At 41.8% G+C, this 27,007-nt stretch overlaps 2 protein-coding genes across 10 annotated transcripts in view; one reads left to right on the plus strand and one right to left on the minus strand.

Annotated features, from left to right (window-relative positions):
- Positions 1-3,625: 3,625 nt before the first annotated feature.
- Positions 3,626-27,007, minus strand: part of PIAS2 (protein inhibitor of activated STAT 2) — a 54,364-nt gene continuing 30,982 nt past the window's right edge. For 4 of the 9 annotated variants that reach the window (XM_073343470.1, XM_073343474.1, XM_073343468.1 and 1 more), the window contains 8 exons: positions 24,785-24,890; positions 24,046-24,119; positions 22,718-22,878; positions 21,832-21,965; positions 20,952-21,123; positions 18,556-18,695; positions 16,397-16,434; positions 3,626-4,197 (listed from right to left, as the gene is read on the minus strand). In XM_073343470.1, coding sequence (XP_073199571.1) covers positions 3,901-4,197; positions 16,397-16,434; positions 18,556-18,695; positions 20,952-21,123; positions 21,832-21,965; positions 22,718-22,878; positions 24,046-24,119; positions 24,785-24,890 — 1,122 coding nt within the window. In that variant the 3' untranslated portion in view covers positions 3,626-3,900. Of the gene's footprint in view, positions 4,198-12,259; positions 14,340-16,396; positions 16,435-18,555; positions 18,696-20,951; positions 21,124-21,831; positions 21,966-22,717; positions 22,879-24,045; positions 24,120-24,784; positions 24,891-27,007 lie in introns of those variants that run through there. The other 5 variants (XM_073343475.1, XR_012158838.1, XM_073343476.1 and 2 more) reach the window with 5 other exon arrangements.
- LOC140911119 (uncharacterized) overlaps positions 4,267-27,007 on the plus strand; it is a 36,217-nt gene continuing 13,476 nt past the window's right edge. Inside the window, exons 1-3 of the mRNA XM_073343478.1 lie at positions 4,267-5,006; positions 6,471-6,603; positions 6,768-6,884. Coding sequence (XP_073199579.1) covers positions 4,845-5,006; positions 6,471-6,603; positions 6,768-6,884 — 412 coding nt within the window. The 5' untranslated portion in view covers positions 4,267-4,844. The remainder of the gene's footprint in view (positions 5,007-6,470; positions 6,604-6,767; positions 6,885-27,007) is intronic.

Here is a 27,007-nt window from a genome sequence, read left to right on the forward strand (position 1 = left end):
TTGTTGTCCTTTGTTGCTGGTGAAGAAGTCTTACAGCCGTACATTCCAGTCCGGTCGACGTTGTAACACCCCATAACACTTCTGTGGTTGACACATATAACAGCTCCAGGGCTCTTGCTCTTTTGCCTTGGCCGAGGTACCTTGCCCTACCAGAACCTCCAAGCATTCGACACAGAAGCACCTTCAGCAGCTGGGATTGCTCCTGGGTGCCTTCGCAGCAGATGGTGCAGTAGGACTGCTAGCTGTCCTCATCCATGGTGTATGGCTCCACTTCTTCCGCTGCAACTCTGCTCTTCTGCAACTCCGCAGCAGACGGTGTAGTAGGACTGGTAGTCATTCTCGGACATGTAGCTTGGCCGAGGGTTCTGGGAACGTCTTCCCTGCCCGGTTCCTAGCAACTTCCAGGGCATGGTGTACGGCTCCACCGCTTCCGCTGCAACTCTCCTCTTCTGTTCTCCTGCAAGCTTCTGCCCCAGGCTGCTCTCCCAGTTAGCAGCACCACATGGTTGCACCTACCCCAGCCTACCCCTTGCTCCCATGGCTCATTAAGCCTGGACAGTAGTAAGGAGCAGTTCAACTATAGGCTGAGCAAGTGCAGAATGGTGGTAGAATGTGCCTTTGGATGTTTAAAAGCTTGCTGGCGTTGTTGGTCAGACTTCAGCGCAACCAACAGTCCCATCGTTATTGCTGCTTGCTCCATACTATCTGTGAGAGTAAGGGGGGGGGGACGTTTATGGCGGGGTGGGAGGTTGAAGCAAACCGCCTGGCGTCCGATTTTGAGCAGCCAGACACCGATTAGAAGAGCACAGGTAGGCGCGCTGCGCATCAGAGAGGCTTTGAAAACAAGTTTCATGACTGGCCAGGCTTTGCTGTGACAGTTGTGTGTGTTTCTCCTTGATGCAAACTCGCCCCCTTTGTTGATTTTAATTCCCTGTAAGCCAACCACCCTCCCCCCTTCGAAATAAAGTAACTATTGTTTTGAAACCATGCATTCTTATTAATTTTTTAAAAATGAGATAACGGACAAGGTAGCCCAGGTGGGTGGAGGAGGAGGGAAGGACAAGGCCACATTGCTTATTGTAGCCATACTAAAAATCAAACTGTTTGAATGACAGTCTTCTGTTGCTTGGGCCATCCTCTGGAGTGGAGTGGCTGGGTGCCCGTAGCCTCCCACTCCGCGTTCTTGGGTGTCGGGGTGAGGAGGCTATGGAACATGGGGAGGAGGGTAGGCAGTTATACAGTGGATGCAGCGAGGATCTGTGCTCTTTTTGGCTTTCTTGCTTCATCATGTCTATTTTGCTCCCCCAACAGACACTTCATCATGTTCGTTTGCTCCCCCATTAGCCTCAGCATCGCGTCCTGCCTCCGCTCTTCGTGCTCACTTAATTCTTTCCTGGCCTCGGCCACTGAATGCCTCCATGCATTAAGCTACGCCCTATCAGTGCGGGAGGACTGCATGAGCTCGGAAAACATGTCATCCTGAGTGCAGTTTTTTTGCCTCCTAATCTGTGATAACCTCAGGGATGGAGATAATAGGAGGAGCGTAGAAACATTCTATGCTCTACAATTCTGGGGGGACTGCATGGTCACCTGTGCTGCTGACTTCGCCACGCTGAGCAAACAGGAAATGAAATTCAAAAGGTCCCGGGGCTTTTCCTGTGTGTCTGGCTACTGCATCGGAGTTCAAAGTGCTGTCCAGAGCGGTCACAATGGAGCACTCTGGGATAACTCCCAGAGGCCAATACCGTTGATTTGCATCCACACTACCCCAAACTTGACCCAGCAAGGTCGATTTTAGCACTACTCCCCTCATCGGGGAGGAGTACAAAAGTCGACTTTAAGAACCCTTTAGGTCGACGGAACGGGGTTCGTTGTGTGGACGCAGTCATTTTTAAATCGACCTAATGCAGCTAAATTCGACCTAACCCTGTAGTGTAGACTAGGGCTTAGTGTCTGGCTAAATTAGCGTGGGCAGTTTCTGCCTGTCTGAATTCCATATACAGTTCCAATGTTATGGAGCGCTCTTCACTTCCTATTGTAAGCTATTATGTAGTTTTGCTGTATGATGTTAGACCACCTGCAACATTTCACTGGTGAGTCAGGTGATTCATTGTTAAGTCATTGGGATGAAAGGCACTTCATAAATGTAATGATATTTGGTTAACCTTCACAATAACAGCTATTGCTAAGCAATTTTGGAAAAAAATAAGTCACAGAATAATCTAATAGAAAATGCCTGTGGAATGTTCTGATTTAAATTAATTTAAGAAAATATTTTTTTACTCTTACACAACTAGTATTTCATGTTCTAGTGTATTATTGAAGAGTCGAGTGAGCATATCATTGCTGGAGCTTATGAGTTGCATCTAGATATTTGCCTTAAAGATCTGGAAGAAGATCATGCTTGCATTCCAATCAAGGTATAAAAGGCTTCTTTTGTGTCTAGATCTGCAATGTACAGAAGATGATTACACATTAAGGATGGGATTTTCAAAGGGTATTTGATACAAATTGGGCATCTAACTTCCTTAAGCTTCTTTGAAAATACCATCCAAATATCAGACATCTTCATTTGCACTAAAACTTATTTGGCCATGGAAAAATATTTCTGTTACTAGGATTCCTTCTCACAGGATATTTCCATATTTATAAGTCCTGAGGTTTTTTCCACAGAAAATCTTGGAATCAGAAGATAATGATTCTACTTGTCAATACAGCACAGTTCTTCAGCTGCATTTTATTGTCTCAGTGAAATTAGCAGTCTGTGGTCTGTGTCAGGGAACACTTGTACTAGTGAATGAAACTGACTTTAAAGTCTACCTTGAACAAAATTACTCCTGGGGGAGTTCTGCGCCAAAAAATTAAAAATTCTGTGCACAATATTTTAAAATTCTGCAAAATTCTGCATATTTTATTTGTCAAAATAACACAATATAATCACACCAGTTTCAATTATTTTGATAATTTATTTCAAAATACTTGTTAGCAAGTATGTCTGTAACAATACAGACAAAAAAAAAGTTTTAGGAAATTTTTTTTTTTTTACAAAGATTCCTTACTAGGCATATTAATACAGAACTTTGGGTAATTCATTTAAACTACAATACAGAAAAGTATTTCCTGCACCCCTCCGAAGCAGTGCAAAGGCATGGGGAAGCCAGGGGTAATAGAGGAGCTGAGGTAGAGGGAAGGAGCCTGGGAGTGAACCCTGGAGGACTGTTGGGTGTGGGTGGGAAAAGTATGGAACAGTTTCTTTTTGGGGAGGAGATTGTTAGAGAGTTGGGAAGCCTCCCACATGCAGACACCAGCTGACCTCGAGCCTCTCCCATTCAGTCAGGCACATCTGCCCCTATCGCCAGGTGGTCCTGGAGTCCACCTCCCATTCAGCCCCTGGCTCAATGCTGTCACCCCACTTGCTCCTGAGCCTGCACCCCAGTCTGTCCACCCCACTAGCCCTTCTGAACCTCAGTCTGTGACACACATCCCAACAGCCCCATGTGCCCCACTCTGCCTCTGAACCTGGTTCCACAGGCAGATGAACGCCGTTTCTGCAGGTCAACCAGGTGTTCTGGCAGCACAGCAGCTTCTGGTGGTCGAAAGGCAGAACTGCAGGACTTCTTGGGTAGAATGTATTTTAGGGGGCGTGGGGGGAATCTGCACCGGACATGATTACTCTGTGTGTGTGTGCGCACGCGCAGTGGCATAGAATTCCCCCCAGGAGTACAAAATAAAACCTGCTACCTAAGGCAAAGAAATGATTTAGAACTTTGTTATAAAAAGGGCAAATAATACAGATGTAGGAATGACGAGACATAGTAGGTTCCTTTTGTAATTTTAGTGTAAAATGTTGGATGTTCACTATTACAATCTTATTGGAATTTATTTGCTACCTCGCAGAAATCAGACCCAGTTGTATCTTATCGTAAAACAGTCAGTGAAGAATCGAGCCAGATGTGCTTGTCCAAATCTGCCAATAAACACAACAGGCTGTATATGAAAGCTCGGCCCTTCCCCGATGGCTTGGCAGAGGACATAGACAAAGGAGAAGTCAGTTCCCATCAAGAACTGAAGCAGCGTGCCCATTACCTGGCAGAGAAATATGAGTGGGATGTTTCTGAAGTTCGTAAGATCTGGTGCTTTGGACCTGATGGAACTGGTCCAAATATCTTGGTCAATATCACCAGGGGTGTCCAGTACCTAAATGAAATCAAAGACAGTGTTGTTGCTGGCTTCCAATGGGCAACAAAAGAAGTTAAGTATGAATAATAGTTTACATGCAGGATATTATTAGATATTAAAAATCTCTGACGTTATCCAAACACCTTTTTAGCTACGGATAGAATATATATGTAACCTTTAGGAAAAGACAACTTATTTATTAGAACTGTTAGGAAATTACACAAAACTATGAACAGTTTCAGCAAAGAACAGAAAAAAAATTGAAACTCTATTTAGATGAATGATTTCTAGTGATTGTAAATGCATGGAATTCCTCCACCCAAATATTAAATAGTTTGCAGTCTGCGAGTGGTTGAACTTTGATTCCAAGTGCAGCTTTGTTGTGAAAACGCCTGTGTTCTTAAAACTTGCATTTCCATGTTGCAATGAATAGTTCCTCTATTCCTTCAGGATACCTGCTCAGTACCAAAAGAAGTGTTCATGACTCTTAAGTTGAAGGTCAAAGTGTCAGTGTAAGCACACTGTCAAATGTATTTCCACGTGAACTCCCATATCTGTAAAAACGTTCAAAGTAGTAAAAAGTGACAGTATCAAATCCACCATTTTCCTTTCAATTCTGTAAAAGGTCACTGACTCTCTTGCAGGGTGTGTTGTGTGGGGAGAACATGAGGGGCATTCGTTTTGATATCCATGATGTTACTCTGCATGCCAATGCGGTCCACCGTGGTGGTGCACAAATTCTTCCCACGGTCAGAAGTGTCCTGTATGCCTCTGCTCTTACAGCACAACCCAGACTTATGGAGCCCATCTATCTCGTGGAGATCCAGGTATGTAAGAGGGTGAGCTAGAGGAGACATGAAAGGAATGTAATTGTACAAGTACTGTTAAGAAAGTTGCACTTGCTATGGTTTTGGGTTTTTTTAGGAAGTTGGTCCTGTTTTCTGAGGATGGTAGAGTTGGAGCTGTGTGTGTCTGGAACAGGGTAGAGTTTGAGCAGTGAGAGCTACATGCATTGGGTTAAATCACACTGTTCTTCATGAACTGCCAGTGCCACTCAGTATAAGCAGCTCTATTTCTAAATATGTCTCTGTATACTTAAACAGCAGTTTTTCTAGAGTTTTGACCTACTCTGTGTCTACACTATGATCTTAAATCAACCTATATAGCCACCAGGAGCACTTCCACCAACTGAAGAGGGGCAGGCAGCAGCCCAAGCTGGGAGCCTGGGTGGCAGCCCAGCTGGGAGCCGGCTTTCTTATCAATTTCACAACTCCGACGTAAGGAACACAGTGTCTACCTAGACACTAAACACTACGCCTCTTGTGGAGATGGAGTTATGGCGGTATAGTAGGGCACATACATGGGTGGGAGCAAGGCTATAGCGTAGACACTGACATAGTTAGGTTGACATAAGCTGCCTTATGTCGACCTAACTCTGTAGTGTAGACCAAGCCTAACACTCACTTCTCTTGTTTTGTTTTGGGGAGAGGAAGGGTTCAAATTACTTTGTTTGGTAAATGCAAGACCTCAGGAAATTTCTATTTGTACTAAAAGTATGTATTACTTTCTACAGCAAAACACATACTGGTTTGCCTTTTTTTTAAAAAAAAAAGGCCCTCAAGTTCAATGCCTGCCATAATTTAGAAATGTGTAGTGGTAAAAATCCCCTACCAGAAAACACTCTAACAGCAGAGTTGCTTGAATCACATCACTTTCCCACAGTCCCCCCAGCCAAGTGAGGGCATTGCAATGAACAATTGGATCTGCTTGCTGTGGCTACTGCTGCAAAGCCGTTCTTTTTAGCACCTGAAGTAGTGCCTTGACTGTTTTAACATAGCGTTATCAGTGTGTGTCAAGCATTCTTTTAAATAATTCCATTTACATATTTACCTTAGTGTGCATTTAGTTTTAGACAAATGATGGGAGCCCTGCCTCTCACTGATCTGCCCTTTCACTAAAAGACGTAGAGAATTATTATTCTGGGGCAAAAAGTGAGCACAAGTTCTTTACTGAACACACAACCTTTGGACAGCGCTGCACAAACATATGCTGCAGTGTGGTCTATTGCAGACACAAATGACACGCTGGGGATTGTACAACCCGAAACTGGTGCAGACATTGGTGAGGAAACGCCTTGGAGAAGGGAGGCAGGCACACATAGATGTGGTTCCAGGGTGGGAGAAGAATCCAAAGGGATTGTCTGGTGCTAAGTGCTAAGAACATAGTGCTGCTATGTTCAATGACCAAGCCACTGCTATTTGTATGTAACTAAGTAACATTTTTCTTCATAGTGCCCCGAACAAGTGGTTGGAGGTATCCATGGTGTGCTGAACAGGAAACGGGGCCATGTCTTTGACAAATTCCAAATGGCAGGAACCCCGATGTTTGTGGTCAAGGCTTATCTACATGTAAATGAGTCTTTTGGTAAGGAGGCCATATTGTCTTTAGACAACTCCTTGTACCTTCCTTAAGTATGTCTGGATGGTGGGGGAGGGCTTCCAACGTGGCTGGGAGTTAATGAAATGGGACTTCTTACATCTGACTTCGTTCCTGGTATTTTTTGCATCTTCAACTCATTGTGCTGACAGGCAGCCTTCTCCGCTGGGCTTTAATGTCTTCTTGGCACCCTGTGTGGACACATGCAACTTACTCTTCTCAGCTGAGGACATTCCGGGGTGACCAGGACCCTACTTCTGTCACTAAAGGTATTTATTAAAAGCAGGATCTTATGCTCTAGCAAACTTGTGTAACACAGAGCTATACCAGCTTACCACAGCCGAGGAGGTAGCCTGATGTTTTAAACCAATAACCCAATCTACATAGCCTTACTGATTAACTTGATATTATATCCCTTTCCTTTCACTGCCCATAACTTGTCAATTTTCAGTGCGCTTTTTTTTTTTTAAATATATATAAACTGAAACTGCCCTTTCGCAGTGGGGATGTGTTTAGTAGTGAAGCTGGAGGTTTTGCCAGCTGTGGGGCGGGGGACAAGATAACAGATGGGCTTTTGACATAGTGTGAGAAGCACATTAACTGGATAGTTCTGCTGAAATTATCAATATGAAATGAGTATTTAAAGGATCATCTTTAGATTTCAGAGTTAACATTGTAAGGAGACAATTAACACATCAGAACTATTGTTTGTGTCTCGAGATTCAGACAGACAGTACATGGGTTTCTTTGTTTCCTATTTGGAAGGTGCTATTTGCAATCAGAAGTTTGAACTTTTTCTAATGATAGGATACATTGTGGAGGTTGCACATTATTCTGCACCTTGAGCATCTTGTAGAAACCCAAATGCTGAAACAGTTGCTCCTCGATTTCCTTGGTATAGGTAAGGCTTGTCATTCTCAGCTGAGGAACTGAAGCTGTTCCAAAAACTGATATTTTCCGTACAGCTCATACTAAGTTGCATTCCCAGGAGTACTGATATCGCAGTTGGGAAGGAGCTAGTCACATGGCTGAATTGCTGCAGCTGGAAAAGAAAAAAGGAGGCAGTCGTTGTTTGGTGAAGAGGGAAAGGTGAAATAAGTTAGTCATCCTTCTTTAATAAGTATACTTACATCCAAAGTAGTTCTGATGCATGTGACTCACTCATCTAGGAGAAAGGGCAAGATCCACAAAGGTACTTAAGTCCATCATTTAGGTGTGTCTGCCATTCAGCTGCCAGCTGCATTTCTGCTGATGGGCATGTATAAAAGCCAGCAGCAGTCCTGACACTGGACCACAGCTCTTGCTGAAACCCTGCAGTTTTTCAGGCTCGTGTTCTTCACCTGTCTCCCCCTAGGGCCTGATGGTATAGGCACTCTCAGAGCACACCTGTGGGGTTAGCCCCGATCCATGAGACAGGTGTGTATGTCCAGAATGCACAATAACCCAGGAGTCAGTGTACTCTCACCTGTGATGAGGGAGTAAGGTTCAAGTCCCCAGCAGGGATTGAACCTGACTTGCCCTCAGCCCAGGTGAGTACCCTGCATGTAATGGAGGGGTTCTCTTCTCCCCCATCCACCTCCTCTTCTTAGCATTTCACTCATGGCTAATTTAGGCAGCTCCCCATTCAGCTTGCTAGCTTCTGCGGTGCTTAGGTCTCCCCTGTGCATCGTACAATGAATACGGGTGCCTAAGTCGAGGCTGAGATTCCACCAGGAAGTTAACCATTACAATACAGTTACTAGTCGTTCACTTGTAATTACAGTTAGGTGAAAAGTAAACAAGAGGTTAATGTGCTCAATTAGAAACCTGGAAAAAAACAAAATGGTAAACTTCAGGGTGGTCAGTTTCCCAGAGGTTGTAATTGGGACAGCACATGTACAGCACTGTACCACACAAGACTTCCTAGCTGTTGGAAAGGAAGGGTTGAGCTAGGACTGCTCCACCCTATCCCCTAACCTTTTTTCTGATTTCATGGCTGTTGCTTTCCACTAAGAAACCAGCACAGAGCAACCGATTGCAGCAGGAGCACAAGCGGTAGGTGTGAAGGAAGGATTAGAGGTGCCAGACTCCTGTGTGAAGTAACCAGGTGCCTTGTGTGATTGTCACTGATGTTCTAAGAATTAAACAGTGGACAATGAGGGGATTACAATACAACACTGGCTATTGTAATGGTTTAACATGCTTTCTAATCACGCTCTTGCCCAAGTTGAGCTTAGCTTCTCGGTGTTTACACACTTAGAAAGGAGAGGCTCTCTCTTGTTCCGGAACTGGAGTTCAATGTTTTGTCTCTCTGAGTATTCTGCTCTAGAGCCAAACACACCTCAAGAATCTCACTCCACTGTGCCATTCTAGCAAAAAACTATTCAATCCACAGTAGGGCTTCCAACTCTGCCTAGACACAGCAGGTATGACTGGCTGACTTTGCTTTCCTCCTCCCCAGGTTTCACTGCTGACTTGAGGTCCAGCACTGGTGGTCAAGCTTTTCCACAACATATCTTTGATCATTGGCAAATTTTGCCTGGAGATCCTTATGATACAACTATTAGTCTTTGGCAAGTTGTGGCTGAAATATGCAAGCGCAAAGGCTTGAAGGAGGGTATTCCACCTCTAGACAACTTCTTAGATAAGTTGTAACCACCTTCTCTGTTTATCATGTTACAATGCCCAGTTTCACCTTGTTACATTTCCTCAAAACCAGGAAGGAAGTAGTAAGCTTTGAGAATATCACATTGAATACAAACAATCCAGCATATTGCAATTATATCATGTTCATTCCCCGCCCCCAAAAAAAAACCTGAAAAAAAAAAAAGTTATGTTGACTGACTAGAGGGGTTATTTTTGTAAGCAGGCCACTCAGTAGTTACCTACAACTTTCACAAAAGAGATTATTTCCATTAACACGTAGTCTGTTTCAGAACTGTCCTGATGTAGAAAACAGTGGAGGCAGCTGCTTTACTATAGAATTATGCAGGAATTCTTAACTAAATTTAAGTTTTTCTTCTTAGTCCCCTTAAAGCTAATAATCTATTTCACTTACCCCTTTGAAAACGTACATGTTCTTGATGATATAGTGAAAGTGATCTTAGAAACCAAGCCTTTTAACACAAGATTAAAGTTTTGAATGAACTTAGATTATCTATTTTGGTATTAGGGAAACTGAAGTAGACAATTAGAAAAAACAGCCCCCAATTTCTTACTAGCCTGTTCCAGTTTCTGAAAGAATTTAATAATGTAACTAAAAAGGTGTTTGGGAAAGCCTTCACCCGAGCTGCTCCAAATAATAGCCATCATCAGTTTATGGGGGTGAGGCTAGTTTTGCTTTTATCTACCACTATTTTCTCTACCCCTCAGAGTATGTAATAATGTAGGGATTTTTTTTTTTAAAGTGGTAGAAACTACTTTCCTCTAGCAGCTGAACAGTATCTGGCTCTGTTCAGTTCAATTAAGTTACACTCCAAGCAAAAAAAAAAAAAAAAAAAGGTTCTTTTACAGTGGAAGCTAAATGGAAGTGCTTACATTTTATTACACTAAAAAAACCCTCAATATACATCAATCTTGCTATGAAGCGAGGAACATGCTGAAGTACAAAGCCTTAAATGTTCCCCCTATTGCATGGGTGCAATAAGGGTACCCTATGCTGCCCAATCCAGCATGTTCTCCAACACTGCAAACTGCGTTCCCTAGAGTACTCAAAATATTCAGTATAAACTTTCTAGCAGAAGGGTTGGTATGGCTGACATGTCAAAGCAGTCTGTTAGGAACCATCCACAAATATCTTAGCTAGTAGCTGCTATATGTACATCTGTATAGTATTAGAACTGTAGCCAGCTATAATTTGTCCATGGAAGTCTTTCACTTGCATTTATGGCTCTCACTGTACTGTTGGGCCTGATATTTAGAACTATGCTTTCCTATTAATTGAATGTAAACCTTGCATAGGACTTCCATCAAAAAGTTTTGCCAGTTTTTAAAACAAAAGAAGCCCAACTTTGAAAAACTGCTGCGATAACTCATCTCATTCTACAATTACCAGTTTGCAACCAACGAAAACAGCGATGGATGAAATTGAATTACATTTGTCAAGCTAAAAATCACACACAGCTCAAACTTGACTTCCTCTCAGTGCTTCTAAACTTATCCGAGAAGAGCAGTGTTTGAAAGTGGAGACTGCATTTGCCCCAATTACTTAACATAATGATCATTGTTATATGGCTGAATAGCTCCTCTCCCCCTGCACCTGATTTTTACTAATGAAGTGTTTGCTACATACCAACTAGTGGTGCCAAGGAAATACTTCAGTTCTGTTATAAATTCCATTACTGAGTCTCTCACAAAGAATGTACTGTTGAGAAACTGAGCACTGATCAAAGCATGAAAGCTGAGAGGGATTATCCCTTCTACTACAGCCTCTGTAGGGAGCTCTGTCTGTCAGGATACATTGGCCATCATGCACCCATGACGCAGCCCACCGTTACCTGCTGCGCTAAGTTGGAGTGGGTTTGCCAGGTGAGTCATTTTTTCTTGTCCCTGGTTGCAGAGCAGCCCTCTGGAGCCCCTTGTATACTAGTATATCCCCATGGTAGCTCTAATTTACACTCGGCCCACAGCAGGTTTCCTGCCAACCAAGCATTGGGCAGAGGGAAAAAGTGTGGCTTAAAGCCACCTTTTGCCTCTTGGGTATGTTTGGTGCTGGGACTCCTGGAGAAGTGGCACAATCTGTCCTGTGGCTATGCGCTGGTGAAGTCCATTTCTCATTGCTGCACAGCCAGTTCTTAAAATCCAGTCCAGGTCAAAGGGTTGTTGTGGGCTTTTGGCTCTCCATCCAGTTTTACATACTGTAAATAATCTTCACGCAACTATACAGGTCAAACCAGAAATTTCTTTTTGGACTAGGACTAAGGTAGTTATACCACACAACTTTGGCTTCCGGCAACTGAAATCAATGCACTAGACTTCCATCTGAGAAGTGAAAAACAGACTATACTAGTTGCTGTAGAACTGCAGGCATCACTGGCAAAACCTTCTGCATAAAGTTCTCAAATTGTGAAGGGACAGCTTGTCACTTCATTTCACTGCTGCAGTATGGATGTTCCAAGCAAGCAGATGAGGCACAGGTATACTGTGCATACCCTTCCACCCTGCTCAAATGGAAGGGAGCACTGAACAAATCTGATCCTGGGCAATTCTTAAGTATGTTTCCTCAGTTATCTGCTGCTCTGAGAAAAGGAAATCTTTTTTTCTAATTGAGCAGATACAACAGACTAGGAAATTATAGAATTGCATACTGCAATTCAGTGCTTCACATGTTAGTTTATGATCCAGTGTATCAGAATACCAGTCTTGGTCACTGACTTCTACTCCAGCTGTCGTATGCACAACATGCCTCAGGTGGCACATAACCAGGATTCACCACTGAATTTAGTCTGCTGGTTGGATCGTTAGCTTCCCCGGCCCAGGCCAGGTACTGAGTGTGTGTGACAAATACTGATCCATGCCAGCATCTGCAAAGTACCAGATGTTCTTAGTACAAGAGAACTTTTAAAAATATTGTTTATCTTTAGTGTCTCAACATTAGCAGGACTATGCTATTTTTACTTCAAATATGCAATTAGTATAGAGAAAAACACTAATCACCTAAAGAAAATTAGAAACAATAAGCAGCTTGGCTTTATTAACAAATCATGCCAGAAAAAACTTGCTCATTTAATAGGTACAAAGTTAGTAAGTAGACAAAGGGAAAAGAGTAGGGGATGAACTGAAGACTGGCTGAAAGAGCATACAAAAAAGCTACAAGTAACAGGAATGCCGATAATTTGGGGTGGGAGTGGAGGATGACAAAAGGGATCTGAAATCAGCCCTGTTTTAACATCTCCTGTATTTACACTTAGTTCAAATACTATGGAAACAAGTGCCATGAGTATGGCTTTCGGAAGGCATAAAGCACACTGAACTAAATGCAACACTTCCTCATTAGTATCAAAAATAAATAAAATATATTAGGGAAGAGACAGGAAAGAATGAAAATGAGTTGTTAGGGGAAGAATTTTAAATATAGTAAATAGAAACACTATACTTGGAGAAGTTGCAATGTCAAGATATACAGACAATACCAAGATTCCAGCTCTAAAGCAAAGCATTTCCTTACCACTTTCCTGGTCTGTAACCCCTTCCAACATGCAGCACTGAGAACATCCATAGAATACTGTGTAAAATTCTGGGTACCACCAAAGAAAATATCAGGGAAGAGGAAGGCAAAGATCAAAAATATTAAAAGGGAGGGATTAGGAGGAAAGATTAATTATAGTCCTGATCAGCAAACCCTTCTAGACACTATACACAATAGGACTGTTAAGAAACCTTGCATGATTTGGCCCTATATGTATATTTTGGCTAGGCAGGGACAGTGTCTACACCTGTTTGACAATTATCACAACAAAGAAACCCTCTAGTCTACCATGAAGTTTAACAAGGAGTAATGGGCTGAAAGAGTAAAGAAAGTTTCCCAAACGTAGTGTCAAACTGTGCAGTAGCCAAAAAGGCGGGTGAAGCCGTTTGAATCATTTAAAGCTCAACTAGACAAAGCTTTGGCAAATATGCACAGAGAACAATCCTGCACTGGACCAAAGACAGACTAGACAGATAAGTAACTACTTCGTGATTCCAACAGCTGCACTGAAGGACACAGTTTAGTTTTATGAACTAGTATGGGTAGGCAATTACATGAAGGAAGAAAAAGGATTTCATCGTCTGAACAGGGTTTTTTTGTTTGTTTTTTTACTTTCCACCTTATAGAAGAGGCCTGGCCAGAAGTTAAAGGACCAAAGCCAGGTTCTGCATAGCAGTTTGTTTGTGAATTGAAAGCACACATTAACATCTGTATGATGAAGGGTTTGCATAGTTTTTCTCCAAAATACACAAGGAAGAACACTTTAGGAATTTGCATTCATAAGTAAATAACACAGTCCGGAACCAATTTACAGGATTTTTTCCCCCCCATGGAAGGGGGAAGAAGGGGAAAGAAGGATGTAAGGAACAAACAAATATAGCACAAATCATGGCTATTTCACAAACCTTCATTATTCTAAATGAAGTTTATTACAGGCTGCAGTGAAAGAATTCAGCAATGCAGACTTCTGCACCTCTCTCTTGTATCCAGGATAAACATATGCTGTTTTCATTCTAGAGTGGTTAAGTGCCTTCTTTATTTAAAAAAAAGTTGTTTTTTACATTATTGCTGTGTAGGAATCCATCCAACAACAAAACAAAGTCAGTTTCCCCAGAACAAGCCAAACAGTACATTTGTTCTGACGATCTTTTTTACTCCAAATATTTTATGACCGTGGGGGGAAAGGGGGGAGAGAGTTCTAATCATATCTGTTCCTACTGTAGATGTAGTTTTACTCGACTTTCAGAAGGCAACAGAATCAATCTGTCTCTTTAATAAATATCAAAATAGCTTCCAAGACACTGCAGTTCCTTCTCTAGTCATGACGAGCAGCTCTGTGCAATTACTCCTAGAGTTTTTTGCTGCCAGCGTTTCAGTCCAATGAGATGATGTCAGGAATGCTGCTCCCACTGCTGGTTATGACTCCTGTCTCACTCCTGCTTGAAGAACTAACGTGAGTGCTGCTCTCCTGGTGGCTGGTAGATGTGATGATATTGCCAGGGGTGCTGCTTGTTAAGGTTGAAGTGAGACTATCCAAAAACATAGGAGGACAGTACTGCTTGAAACAAACAATGATGCCGATAAGGAAGAGACTTAACTGCACAAGGGAAAATAAGCTCTGAGGATGCATCTTCCCTACAACAAGTTAGTTAACTACAACAGAAACTTGCTAATACATGCATAATAAGAACCAGACTTTTACAAACCAGCAAGCAAGAACACAGCAAGCAAAGAATGCATCAAAATATATTCTGCTCATTTATTTGAGGCTAGGTTAGTTTTAACAACACTTCACTACTTCTAATACATATGCTACAGAACATTTACTGGCATACTATGAAATCTTAGTACGGAGCTGTGGCAAGGTCTTGTGTTGCTATGACATCTCATAGTGGAAAATTTACCTCATAATTTGCAGATGTGCAAGTATAAGAGGGTCTCCTGTCATTTGTGTAATCACCTTATATTTACATAGCACTTTTAATCCTGAATGACACAAGAGTGCTTTGCAAATTGTGTGTCTACAAGAATCAGTTCATCCACGCCACTGAAGTGCAGCCACTTAACAGGAAGAGATACTTGACTCTAAGAACATTTTACCAATGACAAATGGGCTGTAAGTCGGATTTTTTTTTTTTGTATACTAAACTCATGCAAATTCGAAACAGGTTTCCTGAATTGGCAGAACCTCCTTTTAAACTAGCATTATTATGGTTGAATACAGGGAGGAATGTTTAAGGCACTACTAATCTCTAGCAGGTTTGAATGAGTTCATACCCAAAAGGGATCAGAACATCTTCAGTCTTTACCTACTTGATGCACTCTAAAAACGTACTATACTAGTTTTTAAATGGATTCATACTGTTGTGGTGTCTTCAAAACCATCCCACCCTGGGACCTCAGGTCACAGCAAGTGTTTGGAATCAGACTGTAATGTCTGAATTGGCTGGAGAAGTTGATTTACACCAATATATTCAATCTATATCCTGTGTGTACAGCCTCTATCAGTCCCAGCTTGGCAGCCTTTGGATCCCCAACTGAGTCCCCTGCTATAGGGTCCATCTGCAGGGACATGCAAAAAGGAGGGCAAGAGCCCCCCCCCATATGTGTGTTTCTGCAGCCTTGGGCCAGGAGAAAGTGGCAGGGCTGCTGGCTGAGCTCCTCCTGCCCCCATCCCTACAGCTGCAGCCTGCTGCTTCTCCTTCCCTGCTACTGGGAGTCCATGTTGCCTCTGCCTCCAGCCCCTGACTCACCTCAGCTGTGTCTGCAAAGCAGGCAGCAGCACTGGGACTCCAGGAGCACAGAAGCAGCAGTAGGTTGCAGCTGTAGGAGTGGGGGGAAGGGGGGAGAGAAACGACGGGGGGAGGAGGAGCCTGTGACCAGGTGCCCTGCTGCTTCCTTCTTGCCCAGGCTGCAGGGGGAGATGCTGCTGGGCATTGCGAGAAACGGGGGCGGGGGTCCACTCAAACCTGTCATTTGTGTGTGTTTAGTGTCCCTCCAAAAGTGTTCACATTTAAATTCCTGGGCATGCCCCTGCCCATCTGACACAAAGTACTATCGGACACCGCAACATTAAGTACTTCCTTTTTCTCCAAGGACTGGACAGATGACAGTTGTCCTGAAAGCTCAGGAGAGGATCAGAATCTGTCTCAAATCCTACTCTTGTCTTGGCCATTTAATTAAGATCAAGATCAAGTGTAGTATCTATTTAATATCTGATATAGCCTCCTGCCTATGCAGGGGACTGGATTGTAATACGTCTGATACCCGACCTAGAGTCAGTTACATTACAAAGGGACAGAAACTTTCATGTTTCTGGGAAAAGGACACTAGCTACCTACCTACCTGAGGATTTGGGGGGAGGGGAGAGAGGGAGTCTTCCCTTATTGAAAAGGGATTCTATACTGGTCTATCATGGGATGCTTTGTGCCTTCCTCTCAAAGTTTGATACTAGCCACTGTTTAAGAAGGATTCCTGACTAATCGGACCACTAATCAGACTAAGAGGAGGACCCGACTAGTCCGGATAGTTTGCAATTCATTTTTCTGAAGTGTATAACCATGAAAAACAAAACATTAAAAAATTAAAGGCCATCAGTGCAGCCAGGAAACATACCTGTGGATCAACTGGGATTAGTGAAAGAAAATCCAAACCTAAAAAGATAAGAGATTAATGTTGTCTCCTCTGTTATCAAGAGTTGTACAGCTTTAAGAAACGTTTTATCATAGTTAAATTGCTTAGTGTTAGCTATAGAGTACTTAGTGAAGGACATGTGATAACACCCGTCTCAAATTATCAGGAGCCAGGAAAAATAAAGTTGTCTAGTTATAAGTGGGTTTTTCCCCTACATGAAGGTACAGCGATGATGGTGATTCACTGGATATACTGGAAAAAGAAAAGGAGTGCTTGTGGCACTTTAGAGACTAACAAATTTATTTGAGCATGTGCTTTCGTGAGCTACAGCTCACTTCATCGGATGCATTCAGTGGATTCCATCTGATGAAGTGAGCTGTAGCTCACGAAAGCTTATGCTCAAATAAATTTGTTAGTCTCGAAGGTGTCACAAGTCCTCCTTTTCTTTTTGACTCTCAACAGCTGCTACTCTGAAACCTGTCATTATGCAAGGCACTGGATATACTGGGGTGATTTTAACATAGTTGCATAGATGAGGAGGTAGCTAATTGGAGATATTGCAAGTGTATGCAAGTTTAGCATAGCGCAAGTTTAGCATAGCACAAGATTCACTGTGTGACCATAACTTATCAATTGGACATAAAGTGAGTCATAATATTAAGCATGCTGTAGAGAAGTAAGTCCACCACCAAACAGCAGGCCTCTCCTCCATCCAACAGCAGCCAGCAAGGAAACACTTCTAACATCATCCCTATGGTGTTAAAGCTGTCTGGAAACATTAGGAATGCAGAAGCAGTTCAAACTACAAGCTTCAAGGGGCAGTGACTGAATTTCTTCCATCCTATACACCTTCAGTGCTTAAGCATTTAGGGTAGAACTTTCAAAAACAGAAGCCTACCAATGCTAGAGAGACTTTAGTCTTGTATTTTTGAAAATCCTGGCCTTGCCTTCCCCATATTGACAGAAAGAAAGACAAAAGAATAGAGAATGGAATGGGCTACTGTAGAACTCACCTCCTACTCCCTCCCTTGCCAGCCAGCCCTCACCTCCAACTGGATCTAGGCAATGGTGTTCCCTCACCAGCAGGCTGTCTCTCCCCCCACCCACTGAGAAAAATGGATGGGAGATTTGTTTCAGGAGATTTCTCTACAGCGCCCATAAGGGATCCACAACTCATTGTGAAATTCTAGAACTTTAATTCACTTTAACCTTAAGGAGAGAATTAAAGGTGAACTGAAGGCTTTTCTAAGTATTCTACAGAAAGACACTGGGTTTTCTTAAGGGAGGCATGTTGGGAGGGAGGGAGCAATAAAAGAACCAGAGAGCGCAGTGAAACACAGAGGAGGAGATCTATCCCGATACCATCATCCAGGTGGGGGCTGGAACAGGGGAAAAAAAAGGCACAAGTGCAGCAGGGAGGACACGGACAGGTCAGGGAAAGGGGTGGGTGTTGGCTGAAACCATTTTCCAAGGCTCTGTGTACTAGTGTAGGTAGAAAGAATTCCAAGAATCCTCACAAACAGCATTCTTGTAAAGAGCAAGGATAGAAAATACCACCATTTCCCACCTTCTGATTGCTATTAGCAGCAGTGTTGAAGAATGCATCATGGGCATTTAGGGTATGTCTAGATAAAAAAAGGCAACAGAGGTCAGAGCTTACACATTGTAGCTCACACCTTAACCTTTTTCCTAGGCTAGACAGAGTAACACTAGGAGCAAACCTCAACCAGCTAGATAGAAGTAAAAGGTTTCTCTCCTTGTCTAGAGGCAAGATAAGGTTGAGGTGAGCTGTCACAACTTTAGATGCTTATACTCTTCCTGTCTCGTGTTTTTAAAGCACATCAGCCAGGTGATCACACTAACAAAACCTAATCCATCATGGTGAGGCTTCTCCTCTAGCTGATTTACCAACACACAAACTCGAGTTTGTGCTCATTAGAGCATTGTTTTTGACATCACCATTTTGGAAGCTATACGCCTGGAATCTGAGTGTGGAAAGACACCCTTGTGACCTGCTTGCACTGTTCTTGTTTAGATGTAGCATCAGTGCAGCACTCAGTGTAATCTGGCTCAGTAAGGCAATACCTCAGTTATCAGAGTGTTGGAACAGGTTTAAAAAAAAAAAATTCACCACCACCTACCTGGCAAGTCTGATGACATACTGGATATCTGTGAGTGGTGGAATGGTACTGAGTAGTCTGTTAACGAAGGAGGAATAGCAGCAGGATCAACTGTTGTCACACTGGGCACTCTTACAGTAGATGGCTGATACATGAGAACCCTGTTTTAAACAACATGGGAAATTACAAACAAACAATCTGGCTGTTAGTTAAGAGGAGAGAAATTCTGCACCACAGCGCATTCTCATTCACAAGGTCACTATGTTACAACACAACTATAGTGTGGCTACTCACTACACAGTATTCCACTCTAATCTCCTCTTTCATAACAGTCTTCATTATAACATGAACGTATCTTGGCTCTCAACAGCAGCTGTGACATAGGAGCAAGTTGGCATTAAAACAAAGTACAGGGCTTCAGGTCATTTATAACACTATCATCCAGGAATATAAATGGATATTTGTAAGTGAATTAAGTACTCTGGGGAAGTGAGGAACTGACAGAACCAGCTGGAGCCACGACCAAGCTGGCACTTGTTTAAGCTTCCCCACGTATCGCTACGCCCATGTTTCTCAATGCTGATCTCTAGTGCCACAAAGTTGGTCCAGCATTTATCAGTCCTCTCTTACCAATGTATGGTATGAAAAGACCAAACTCATCTTCATTCACAACTTAAAGCAAGAGTTAAATTCAGCTCTCCAAAGGTCCAAGACAGTACAGTAACTCACAGGGCCAACTATCCCCTCAAATATTTGAAGATCTTTTTGTAACCCCAAGTCAGTGATAGAAACTTACACACGAAAGATGCCACAATGCACACATTTCTAGACACTGAAAATATGGCTTAAGAGACACCTTAATTCTACAGAAGTAGAGCTGATGTTTTTGTGCTCAGAAAACAGACAGGAATACTTCAGACCAACATAGGACATAAACATATGGCTGGTTCCACCCATCTTGCCAAAAAGTGGCAGCAGCAGCACTATGAAAGGAAGTCACTGGCATCTGAGGTTACTATTAAACCTATTCTTTCCTGAAGATATTTAGGACTATTTACAATCAGTACTGAGAGGGGAAGAAGTCTGACTCCTCTGCTGCTCTCACAACAAGTGATGGGAATTCAAAGAGGGTCTCCACTGGAAATCTATGAAAAAGTAATTTCAACTATAGACTTGCAAAAGAGCAGTAAACACCCGTTGCTGCAGTGTGAACAGGGCATGCTCAATATTTCATCAGGTGGCAGAAGGGAGAAAAGTAGTAAGTTTTGGGCATGGGGTGAAGAATTGACTTGAGGAAAGACATGAGTGACTATGCTGTGACTCTCAAATGTTGTAGGAAATTTGATTGTGACCAGTCAGTAATGCCAGAAGGTTGACCCTCTGGAATGGGTTGGTGGAGCAATGCTCAGCTCTAATAATGGTCAGCCTAACAAATACTCCCCTTCTTTAGATGAGTAACTGAAAGTCTCTCAGGACCCCAGAGTACTCCAACTGAAAAGCCCTGATGGGAAGTTGTAGTCAGGGACTGCAGTTGAGTGATGTAAAAAATGGGAGGGACCCAGAAGAGAAAGAAATGTTGGTAATGGTAAGAACTTCACTGGAAGTTAGGAATCCTGTGTCTACCTGGGAAAAACGTGGAGATGAGGAGATAAGAGAACTTTTAGGAAGCAGCACTTCTGACTGTGCCTGACAAGAGCCACTGAACAAAATCCATCCCCCTTGTAACTCTACTCAAGCAACAGAATTGTAACCAGGAGTGAATATGGCCTTCTTGTTTTTAGCAGGATGGCTTTTTGCCATCTTCGCCAATCTTCTGGGGTGGTGGTTGTTTTTTTGGTCCTTAACTCCCATTGCTGCTTCTTCTATCCCACTTAACTTTTCTCTCTCACACACAGTGTTCCCTGTCTCTCTTCTGGCTGATTATCAGGTTTAAGAAATTCAGCTGCATGCAGACTTTGGAAGGAAAATCTAGGAGTTGATTCAACACAGTATAGGGTTTCCCCTTCCAAGGCTGACATGCTGGACTTAAGCATATCAATGAAACAGCACTACAGATATTCAGGAGGCAGGCCCTTTACTATTTGTGGTATTTTCAACCCTTAAACGAAAGCTAGTTTAGCAGGAACGCATTAGCATTTTGCACAGGGAACCCCCACTGCCACAGCTATCACACCAAGAGAGTACATTACTGCATACACAGCAAGTGAGGGCAAATCTCTGTGTGATGTAAAACTATATAAAATAATCACCTGTACGAAGATACCATATATTAATACAGGCTACTTCTTGCAGAAGGCTAACAAAAGTTCTGATGTGGAAATTTGGAACTGCATCCAGAAGAGATATTTATAAGTCCATCCACATGTTAGCTTATCTGAGACATTACAGAATAACAACTAACTTTAAAATTAACAAACCCTTTGGTTGGGCTTCCTTGTGTTTCAGACATAAATAGGCATTTCCTTTTGGCAGGAGGATCTTCCTCTTCATCAGAAGAGCTTTCTATTGTCAAGTCGATAACATCTACTTTCTTCTTGTTTAATTCATTGGCCACTGTCACAGAACATGGTTTGCTGACAACACTGGAACCTAAAGAAAAAGCATGATTGTTTAAGCGATGTTAACATAAGCCATTTCCATTTGTGGTACGAATAGCTTCTCAAATTCTACCCTACTGACCTGAAACATTGCCCTTCTGGCCTCTATATATGAAATCAGAATTCAGAAGCAACCTTGGGATTTCTACTCCCTACACCAAAGATTAGGTGCTACAAAGGCTTGTCTACACTACCGCCTAAGTCGACGTACATTACGTCGCTCAGGGGTGTAAAAAGACCACACTCAAGTGACGTAACTTACATCAACTTCCTGCAGTGTCTACACCATGCTATGTCGCTAGGAGAGCGCTCTCCCATTGACTTATTGTGTCTTCAGCAGACCCGCTAAATTGACGCCACTGAATCAATCGCAGTGGTGCTGATTTAGTGCCATAGTGAAGACCAGCCCCAGAAAGACCTGGATCATCCAGTGCATCTCTGTGTTAAACCGAGGGGAACAAACTGCTTCTTGGGCCTCTCCCAGGAATAATGAACGGTCCATTTCCCAAAAGAATCAACATGAAAGAATATTCTGAGAGAGAAAGGGATGTTCTTTTAAAATCTGAATGGGTGAAGGGCCAGGATACTAAGCTCCCATAGTCTTTGCTGGTAGCTAAAAGGGTTATCCTCATTACATCTGAGAGTCTATAATGTTTGGATATTTTTATCCGTTTGATATTCAGTACCCAAATATACATACTTTCTATTTTGGTACACTGAGGACTGGACACTTTCAGGGCTTCCTTCTTAGGCCTCATAGGACACCAAGAACCATCCTCTTGAAATTTAATCTCATCCACATCGGAACATTCATTGAGGATTTCCATAAAGAGCCTGGAAAATAAAGTTGAGTTGCTTTGGTTTTGTTTGCAGTCCTGAGCTAAATCAGAAGTAATGAAGTTAAAAGCCAGCTATGATGGAGTGTGAATTACATCAAGGAAGCTACGGAGAGAAAAAAAAAATTTCATCTACCTGGGGTATTACAACATTATTCTACAATCACACCACTACAGCTGTCCTTCTCTATAGATTTCAACTCTGTTCAGAATACCACAGCCTACACCCACTCCACCTGGGGAGCATTACTGGTATTTATGAACCTTTTCAGGGGAGTAATAGGGATTAAAGATAAAATTATAGCCTTGGAATAAATGCTTGACATTGATTGAAGCAGTTACAGAATATTTTACAGTCCAATTCCATGCAAAGATTTCAGAAGTACAGCCTGCCTATGTAAACACCTAGTGACATGGTGGATTCTCCATCACTTGATGTCTAAGTCAAGACTCATGTGTTTCTAAGAGATCTGCTATAGCTCAAACAGAAGTTATAGGCTTCATGCAGGAACTATGGAGGAGGCTCTGTGGTCTGGTGTTATGTAAAAGGTGAGCTTAGATGATCATAAATGGTCCCTTCTGGCACTGACATCTCTGAATATTCAAGGAAATAAAGTAACACTGAAATAAGATAGCCAGAAACTGAAAATCTCAATGTTGAAAGCATAGCATAGGTTTGTACTTGCTATATTCACATTCTAAGATACAGAACTACTGTAAAAAAGCTAAGTGACAAACTCAATCTCTTACCCATCTAATATTAAACTCTCATAAGCTGCCTTTTTGTCACAGACAGGACAAATCCAGGTGGGTTTCTTTTCATTCATTTGTAGGTAAAGAGCAGCATCAAAACATTGCAGATGTGTGCAGGTAACAGCACGGCATGGGATTGTCAGTCTCATTTTTCCCAGCTGCAAGAGATGCAATAGAAACAAGTATCAGCATGACAGACAAGAGGGAACTGAAATACATTTTCAGAGATAACAATGAAATAAACCAATCACGGGATAAGAATGGTTTCCTGTTGGTAAATAAGTGCCCAGTCCCAAGGTCCTGGTATGCCCATAAATCCTATCAAAATCAACAGGAGTTGCATGTGCAGAAAGAATACAGGATTGTGTCATTCACAGAGGCAAAACCAATGTTTCTAAATGTCAAGGCCCAGCACAGACATTTTTAATAGCAGATTGTGCTGGCCCTATGTCCGTGTTCTATTGCTAAAATTTTGTTATGGTAAAATGTTTGAAGTAGTCATAATATTTTGTACCTTTTATCCCAGGATCTCAAAGTGCTTTATGAACACTGATTAGTGAAGTCTGACTTCTGAATTGGTATTATACCCACTTTATAATGGGTAAACTGAACAAAGCAGATCACTCAGCTGGTCACAGTCACACAAACAAATCATGACTGAGCCGAGAATAAAACTTAAAAAGAGTTCTGATTCCCAGGCATCGTGTTCTTGTTAAAAAGATTACAATACTACAGACTGAAGCATTATTTCCTGCATGATTTCAATTTAAATAGGCTGAAAGAGAATCCCAAAGTTATTTGTAGGTCTTATGCTTGGGTAACATTCAGTGACAAAGTGCTCAAGAGTTGGCTTATTCTTATAAAAAGGTGGTAGTGTGGTATAGTAGGTAGAACATTTGAGTCAGGAGATCTAATTTCTATGCTCAGCTCTGCCATTTATCTGCTGAGAAACTCTAGATGAGTCATGTCAATTTTAATGCCTCAGTTTCACCCTCTTAAAAAAAAGGGGGGGTAAGGGTGGGGAGAGATGATAATACATCTTCTCCTGTTTAAAAGGTCTTGAGAGGTACACATGATCAAGTATGTTGCACTGGATGCTCTCACAGCACTTTAATGCTCTCACTTGTTGACTACTGTTTGTATTTAAAAAACAACATACCACTTACTATATTATAGAAATCCCTCTTACAGTAAAAGCTATTTTACAGAGTTCTGAGTTGTGGGTACTTTTTACAATAATCCAACTTTGAATTTAAGATGAACGAAAATAAAGAATGATTCCCCCCAAAATTTAATTGCATATTATACTTCACAACTTTACTTACAGGACACATCAGAGATACCCGCAAACTGGTTGTGGCAATTTCACTATCAGGATCGGCAGTAAGCTTTTCTTTAACTAGTACAATGAAAAACACAATTTAAATTATATTACATAATCATTTTTAAAAATGCCACTCTTACCACTCAGGTGTTTGAGTAGATACTCATTAATATACGGTTTAATTTTCATGTAAAGCCATCTATATTGAGAAGCTGGGAAATCTGCTTGCAGCAAGTATCAAATTTGCATTGATTTCCTTGCTTAAGGCCCAAACCTGCAAACACTGGCAGGCAGAGTACTTACTGCCATCAAGAGTAATCCCACCGATGACCCACAGCAGTTAGCACTAGACACAGTATTGTTTGCAAGAGCAGGCCCTAACCTATATATAGGCTGAATCAAGTACAACCTTTGAAGGGGGCCTCCAAAAAATTCTTTACACGTCACAGGAAGGTGAACGGCACCTCATACATGTGGAGAGATTAATGGATATTGATGCCAACAGAAGTGCTATATTTTACAGCCCACCACTGCAGAGGTGCTCTTAGCAATATCAGGAGAGTATCCAGGCATTGAGTAGGTGTTCCCACATGGTCTGGAATGAGCAAAAGCAGTGCAAGCTCTCTCTCTACTGGGGATAGAAGACTTCTGTAAATCTGGTACCTTTCACCAATTCTAGATCTCTCTAAAAAAAAAAAACCAAAAAAAACCAAAAAATTAGAAAAATTCAACCAACTTACTTAGTGCTCTGGAATGGTCTGGGTTTCTGATACCTTTCATTTTTAACCTCTGCAAAAGCATGGCTGAAGTGAGCTGCCGAACAAGATATACAGACATGGAGTAATTCTACAAAGGAAGAAAAATATGATTAAGGATGGAAAAGTTTCATAGAATCATAGAATATCACAGTTGGAAGGGACCTCAGGAGGTCATCTAGTCCAACCCCCTGCTCAAAGCAGGACTGATCCCCAATTAAATCATCCCAGCCAGGGCTTTGTCAAGCCTGACCTTAAAAACTTCTAAGGAAGGAGATTCCACCACCTCCCTAGGTAACGCATTCCAGTGTTTCACCACCCTCCTAGTGAAAAAGTTTTTCCTAATATCCAAACTAAATCTCCCCACTGCAACTTGAGACCATTACTCCTTGTTCTGTCATCTGCTACCATTGAGAACAGTCTAGAGCCATCCTCTTTGGAACCCCCTTTAAGGAGTTGAAAGCAGTTATCAAATCCCCCCTCATTCTTCTCTTCTGTAGACTAAACATCCCCAGTTTCCTCAGCCTCTCCTCATAACTCATGTGTTCCAGTCCCCTAATCATTTTTGTTTCCCTGCCTTTTAAATCAAAAACAAAAAAAATACAAAAACAACCAGTTTTATTTCATGCAGTAACAGACATACCTCACAATACAGTAAGATTTAAATATGCTAGTAGAATTAAATGTAAATCAGTTCTCCGTTGGTCACACCTTTTTGAAATATTTCTATAGATTAATGATGGTGCAGAAATGGAATTTCTTCCTAAATAAAGCCATTTATTAATTTGCTGACCAAAGTTTGAAGCTATTGCAATCAGTGGGATAAATTCACAATTGGTTCAAGACAGTGCACCTCTTCACAAAGTTCCACCCTCTTACACCAACAGAGAACTTGGCCAAATGTCAAGTCATGTGTTTGTCAGTTTTATGGTAGGTATCTCAAAAGGTGACCCAAAACAGAATATAAAACTGTTTATACAAAAGCACATGCCTGCCCACATAATCATTATTAGTGCAGATTTCAGACTAATTCTAACACTATTACTTTCTCCCACATCTCTTTAGCAGGCTCCCAAATGAACAACTGCAGGAGAGTAATATGTCTAGACATCTCCAATACCAGTAGCAGAGTGGATCAGAGCTCAAGACGGGAGTTTGCTTCAGGGAAAAAGTAATAATGTAGAGATAGATTATTTAATTTCTTCTATCCTACCTCCAGTGTGCAATAGTTCTCTGTAGTAGTTATTAATATCTCGTATTGTCTAAATTGTATTAGAAGAACTGAACTCTGATACTTCACTTGAAAGACTATTCCTCAGTACTACAGATCTCACCAGCAGAAAATTTTCCCCGATTTACCCTAAGTTTTCCCCTTCTTACCTGCAACCCTGTACTCCCAGTTATACTTCCTTTTACAATGTCAAACAATACCTCCACCTGTTCTTGTTATTTATATGCTGGCAATGTTAGAAGGCATATCCCACACATAACTATCACTCAAATGAATGAAACAATATTTAACTCACTCTTCCTGCAAATTTAGCACTCTTGGCCTCAAATAACTTTACATGCTCTCCTCTGAACTCCCTTCAATTTGTCACCATCTTTTTGGTCAAACTCAGAACAGAGCACACTATTTCAGGTGTGGTCACACCCATTACCTTCCTGGGCTATGATATAACTTTGCGCCACATATGTGAAGGTATTGGTCTATTTACTACTGTTTCATAGCAAAATCAAGCCTAGTCTGGTGTATTCTTGTACTATTACTACTTTTGAGGTTTCTCCATTATTGACCTGTTTTGGTCTATTTTTCCTTGCTTATATTTTCTAAATCAGATCTCAGTTTGCAATTTTCGGTCCTCACTGGTGTTTACCACTGCTCCCTAATTCATACCATCTGCTCATTTCATTAACTCACTTATCACTTCTTTCAGCTCACTGATGAAGGTTAAGACACTACAGTACCCCCAAAAGACACTTCCCCTCCAACAAAATGTGCTGCTTATAACCCTTTGTTTACAGTTCTTCACAGCCAGTTTTCTTTTCTTTTAGCTGTGGTCTTATGGCTCCCATCACTGTAGTATCAGAGTGCCTCCTATTTAAATACAGAAACACTCCTAAGTATTTAAAAATAGAAACAAAAACATTTCTTCCTTTGAAACCTGTTGAAGGAATAGTCATGTCTGGGTGCACAAAAGTTGTCTA

The sequence above is a fragment of the Lepidochelys kempii genome, chromosome 5 (assembly GCF_965140265.1).
Source record: "Lepidochelys kempii isolate rLepKem1 chromosome 5, rLepKem1.hap2, whole genome shotgun sequence".
Classification (NCBI taxonomy): domain Eukaryota; kingdom Metazoa; phylum Chordata; order Testudines; family Cheloniidae; genus Lepidochelys; species Lepidochelys kempii.